General features: G+C 44.2%; 1 protein-coding gene across 3 annotated transcripts in view; it reads left to right on the top strand.

The window, feature by feature from the left end:
* The first annotated feature begins 1342 nt into the window (after nt 1-1342).
* kcnj3a (potassium inwardly rectifying channel subfamily J member 3a) overlaps nt 1343-6164 on the top strand; it is a 282475-nt gene continuing 277653 nt past the window's right edge. For all 3 annotated transcript variants that reach the window (XM_041201289.1, XM_041201291.1, XM_041201290.1), the window contains exons 1-2: nt 1343-2527; nt 4720-4936. In XM_041201289.1, coding sequence (XP_041057223.1) covers nt 1859-2527; nt 4720-4936 — 886 coding nt within the window. In that variant the 5' untranslated portion in view covers nt 1343-1858. The remainder of the gene's footprint in view (nt 2528-4719; nt 4937-6164) is intronic.

The following is a 6164-nucleotide window of genomic DNA, read 5'->3' as shown; positions in this document are numbered from 1 at the left end:
GGAGGTGTGACCCCGCCAGTCCCTGACCCCTCACTATTTTTATGGGATGTCTTCTCCTGAAAGGATAGAGGAGCATCGATAGTCCACTCTCTACGTGCAGTGCCATTGCAGCCTGGCCAACCCCATCTGAGGAACACCTCGCAGGGCTCAGCCGATTTGTGAGCTGCAAGGCACTCAGTCCAAGCAGCCAGACTTCACCCTCTTGGCCAGCTCTTGCGTCATTGACATTTGCTACTCACACCCTAACACCCCTAAAGTTCATGGGGGATGGCCAGTTCTTAATTGTTCTGCACACTGACCCATGCCAACACGGTACTCACCCTTCCCGGTTGCAACAGATCTTTGATGCGCTTCCTGCATTGCACCCATTAGCATATCATGGCTGCTCACCCTGGACGCCACCTCCTCCCAGGCCTTTTTGGTGAGGTGTGGGGGCCTCCTTCCATCTCTGGGGACAAGGTTTTGCCTCCTCGCTGTCATTTCCTCCAGGAGGGCTGCGAGGCAATCATCAGAGGAAGGCAGGGCCAATTGCCCCGCTGACCTGCCCTCCCGCCTGCCGTGTCCAACTGCAATGGCATCCAGGGAGTCTTCAGCGTCCTTCCGCGGCAGCCTTCCATGGGCTGCCCGGGCCACTTTTGAATCAGCTGTCGGGTCGCCATTGGACTCGGCGGATATCATGCCCGCCTGCCCTTTCTCGCAGGTTACCCAGCCGCCTTTCACGCTGGGCGGTCCTTAATTGGCCCGCCGACGTGAAATCGTGGCATGCTGCCCATCGCGTGAGCCAGTCGCCCCCGCCGAGCCCACCCACCATGGGCAAAATTCTGCCCAATCTTGTCTTTGGCTGAGTGCATGGAGAATGACTTACAGTCTTCCAATGCTTACCAAACTCTATGAACCTATTCACAGTTTACCTCAGCTTCTGAACGTTTCCTGCCGGGTTCAAATGAATCTTCGGGTTTCGAAACCCCGAATGAGCGCGTGTGTGGCATTCACCCGCCCACGTGCGCGCGCAGGAACAGGCGCCGTGAGGGGTGTGCGCCGGAGGTAGGGAGGGAGGGAGGGAAGGAGGGGTGGGGGGTAGCGCGCCGGCAGCGCGCGCGTGCCAGCCCGGGGAGATCCAGTGCGCGCGCTCCCCCCCTTGATCGCGCTCTCACCTGCAGCACGAGGAAGCGGTCGGAGCCGCAGCGCCTCTCAGCCGCAAGCTGCCACCTGAAAGACGGCAATACCGCACCGGGGGGGGGGGGGGGGGGGGGTGGTGGGGTTGGGGGGGGGGGGGGGTGGAGGGAGGGCCTTACCTGCTGTTGATCGCAGGCGAAAATCACCATTAAACAATCATCTGAAACAAGAACAAGAGCTAGCCGGGGAGTGAAAAAAAAGAGAAGTGGAGCCTGCAAGAGCATCAGAGACTGCAAAGGCTTGATTTAACTTGGTTCAGCATCAGGCACTCGGGATCTATGCTAAAACAAAAAGAAAAGTAAGATGGCACGGCAGTAGGAATGTTAGAATCTGGGTAAACTTTTAGGGAGATTGGAGGCTGTGTTCTTTTGAAATAAAGACCTCTCCACAAGACGAACGGGGACGCTAAAATCCCACAAGGCTAGGTTTGTACAAACCAACCTGCAGAGGAGGGAAAAGGAGGACGAGTGCCTGTGAAACGGGTTGCTGCAGATCGAGAACTAGTAGCTATGCTCTTGTGCGCATTTTCAAAGGGGCAACGAATTGGAATTTCTTTGTTTGGCTCACAAAGCTAAGTCATTCCCTTTTTTATTTCATTTGTTGGGCAGGCAGTGGTTGAGAGCTCAACGAGAGAAAACAAGTTAAGGTTGTCAGAGCATTAATCTGGCCAGTTACCCATATTATGTCCGCACTTCGAAGAAAATTTGGTGACGATTACCAAGTAGTGACCACCTTGTCCAGTGGCTCTGGATTTAATCAGCCACCCAAGAAAAAGAGGCAGAGGTTTGTGGACAAGAACGGGCGTTGTAATGTGCAGCATGGGAACCTGAGCGGCGAAACCAGCCGATATCTTTCGGATTTATTTACCACATTAGTTGATTTGAAATGGCGCTGGAATTTGTTCATTTTTATTCTCACATACACGGTGGCATGGCTTTTTATGGCGTCGATGTGGTGGCTAATCGCCTACATCCGCGGCGATCTCAACAAAGCTCATGATGAGAAGTACACCCCTTGTGTTGCCAACGTCTACAACTTTCCTTCTGCCTTCTTATTCTTTATTGAGACGGAGGCCACCATCGGGTACGGATACAGGTACATCACTGACAAATGTCCAGAGGGGATCATTCTATTCCTCCTTCAGTCCATTCTGGGCTCCATTGTGGATGCATTCTTGATCGGTTGCATGTTTATAAAAATGTCTCAGCCCAAGAAGCGAGCGGAGACGCTGATGTTCAGTGAACATGCGGTGATTTCCATGAGAGATGGCAAACTGACTCTAATGTTCAGAGTAGGAAACCTCCGCAACAGCCATATGGTGTCGGCACAGATACGCTGTAAATTGCTCAAAGTAAGTGATACTCACTGCAAGACAACATTTGTTTCAATAATCAATGCGTATGTTCCAGACATCAAGGCATCTTAACGTGCTTATGTGTTTGTACACGTTTACCATAAGGATTTTATGTAGAACTTAGGCAAGAGCTGATTTATTGGATTGTGTGGATTTCTTAAAGGTTCTTTTGAAACCGTAGCACAGAATCTTGCCAGGGGCTGTGGATGTGTTTGATGAGACTTCAGCACATATTTTCTGTAATATGCGGGGGGTTGGGGCTGGGGGCGTTCTCGGTAATGATATGCTTCCGCTAAATATCTCTGATCCAAATTAGCGGTAGTTCATTCGGATCAATATTTGCCATATTTCCGTTTCACATCCATGTTACATTACTATTGGCTAATTATTTTCTCTCCAAATCATTAATCTTTTGACTGGCAATTCATTCTTCCTGGTTGGGAGAAAAAAATCGGCGTCACCCGCAAAAAATCATGCTTGCATGTAAAAGATCAGTTAAAATCCTCCCATCGAGGGAACAGTGGCATTCGCTCGCACCATAGGATGCTCGGAGCAAAAAAAAGACTAGCAATTCAGAATCTATCCAACCCTGAGATTCACCCTGAACCCCGGTTGGTTTAATTCGTGCTATGTATACACACGAATATATACATGTGATTTGTAAACGTATTCCAGAAACTACTTGGCTAACTGTCTTGTCTCTATGGATACAAATAGATCCAAATACTAAATTCATAATCATCTAGATTGAAAATCTCAACTTTTTGCCCACTATTATTAAACATCCAGTTTGAAAGACTATTGGGATTCCAATTAAGAATTACAAATAGACCCAGCACTTAAATAAGTATAATTCTGCATCACAGCCATTGAAAAATTATAGAATAACAATTAAATTGGAAACAGTTTTGCATTTAGATTAAGTTGCGGTGCTAACACAGTCGTCATTACTTGGAATCTGATTTGTTGGGTAAAAATCCAGGTACCAAACAATTGAACACCGCTCCAGTATTTAATTTCCACCACAAATTTCCAGCTATTTAAACCTCACAGGTCCTAAAATTTATTGTTACATTTACTGGCGGTCGTTCTTTGATTTGTGGAGACAATTTCGACAATATTGTGCTACAAGATCTTACTTTGTGCCACTGCCCAAAAGTATGAAATAACTGGCGATCTTTAGAAAGAAGCGCAGTTTAGTGAGGTTATAAAATGAACGATAGGAGAGGATGGATTTTTTTGATCAGTTAACGACTTGTTCTCGGAATGAGGTGGGGTTGGGGTGTTGTAAATTTACACCCGTTTGTAGCACAGCAAGTGGCGGCGCCACAACTGTGCGTGCGATTCTATGCTCCTTCCCATCTCACCTCACCCGCCCCCCCCACCCAAAAAAACGCTTTCAGATACGAGAAGGAAAAAGTGCAGAGGAACTGATTTAAAATCATGTAAGGGCTAGGTATTAAAACAGAGGAAACAAATGTCTCACTGTTTGGGATCTTGCCTCTGACTACAGCCATTGCACTTCAAACTTTGAAATTGTTAATTGTTTGTGGTGAGGCTGGAAACTTTTTCAACAGACGGGATAAGGCAGTATAACGTACAGTTGATTAAATCGAAGTTTGCATTATCCGACCATTCTGACTTAACTGAGAAGACTGCCGCACAATGTTATTCTAAATACCTAACTCCAAATCCAGTAACATAATGATAAATACAGAAAACAAGGTCATTGGATGAGCAAACTTAATAAAGAATTGAAAACTTCCAAAAATCAAACTTCGATCGATCATTGAATACGTTATATACTGGAATACAAGTTAAAACGAACTTTACACGGGAGTGCCTAATGCACGAGCAAAGCACATATGCCTGTTAACACTTTAGGGACTGAATAGTAAAGGATGCCGAAATAAATCGATGGATTCCTCGATGCTGTGCAGCCTGGAGCGTATTCAGGCACGATCTTTTATACGATCCTGACAGAAAATGTTATGATCCCCACTAAATATATGTAATTCATACATGTTTATACAAACCCACTCTTTAATCTGGATCATTGAACCTGAATAGAAAACATTTTCGCTCAAATTATTAATTGTACAGCGGGTTGGCGGTGATGTAAATGGCTTTCAGGATATCTTGTCGAGTAGCTAGCCCAATGTTGATGTCTTCTCTCCACGCTTGTTTAGTCCCGGCAGACGCCCGAGGGTGAATTCTTGCCCCTCGATCAACTTGAACTGGACGTGGGATTTAGCACAGGGGCAGATCAGCTATTCCTCGTCTCCCCACTCACTATCTGCCATGTGATTGATAGCAAGAGCCCTTTCTACGACCTCTCTCAGCGATCAATGCAAACGGAGCAATTCGAGATAGTCGTTATCCTTGAGGGAATCGTCGAAACGACTGGTGAGTAAAACGACCTGCACTTTCAGCAAAGCTTAAGTGCCAGCGAGTCCCTTTGGGAATCGTACTGTGATCAAGTAACTGTTGAAGGAGATAACATTTTGTAATGGAACCACTAAGAAATCAGCGTGGAAGCGCAGGACATTGCATAAGTTGGGAGATGGGTGCTGCATATATTGCATGAATTAAAAAGGAAAACTACAAATTTGAAATTCCTGGTCATTTGTATAAATACATCAACCAATCTTTTATCATTGCGATTAATCAAAAATAATTGCAACTGTCATCAAATTCAACATCTTAAAAAGGAGTAATGAATTTCAATTTTAACTGAAACAATGCCAACGGCATAGCCCTCCCTGAGTATCTCTGGCAATATCTCTTAATATCAATTTTTTGCTGAGGATGTGAAATGCATTCACCCTCTTTTGGTTTCAATTAGTCACTTTTCAATTAGTTACTTTTCAGTGAGTTACTTTGCCAGAAAAAAGTCAGCATGGTTCTTAATATGTTGAAGGATTTTTTAAACAAAATTAAAGAATGCTGTTGATGAGAGATTATTGGTTTTTTTTAGCACTTCTGTAATTCACTTATGTTATACCACTGGTCATTACTGTTTGATCTGGGGCTGTAAATACAGATTGTTTTTGAACATAACCTCAGTTATAAATTTTTAAAGTATTTCCTGCCAATTGCCGAGATGCTACAGAAATGCAATGAAATTGACATTTTGTGGGATCTTGTTTCATTCAGAGAAGACAACAAATGTATTTGGGGAATTGAACCAGCAATATGTGTTTTAAATCTTATTAAATGTTACTTAAAGGACCTTTTAGCAGCCTCCAGGGAAGCTTGTTTTATTTCTTATTCAATAGGTAGAAAATTGACTTTAAGGAACCTTAATTGGTGCTTTTTTTAACAAATGGAATGGTATTAGCAGGATTAATCTGATAAAAATACAAGCCAGGAGTGCTGCAACAGTGTCAGTGAAAGGAACTTTCTAAAAGGTCTAGTTATGCACATGGATGAAAGATTGATGCACAACAATGCAGTTGAATTATATGACAAATCACTTACAATGCTGTAAGGGAGTATTGGCTGTCAGATTATGTCATGAGTTATTAAAGTATGGCTGCTTCACACTTCTTTTCTGAAAAACATCTTTTAATTATTGTAGTCAAAACATTTAGTTTTCAATGAGTTAATTCTTCCATTAGAATAGTGGAGAATA

The sequence above is a fragment of the Carcharodon carcharias genome, chromosome 12, assembly GCF_017639515.1.
Source record: "Carcharodon carcharias isolate sCarCar2 chromosome 12, sCarCar2.pri, whole genome shotgun sequence".
NCBI classification, from domain to species: domain Eukaryota; kingdom Metazoa; phylum Chordata; class Chondrichthyes; order Lamniformes; family Lamnidae; genus Carcharodon; species Carcharodon carcharias.
The sequence above is the reverse complement of the archived record's forward strand: the minus strand, read 5'-3'. Positions and strand labels throughout refer to the sequence as shown.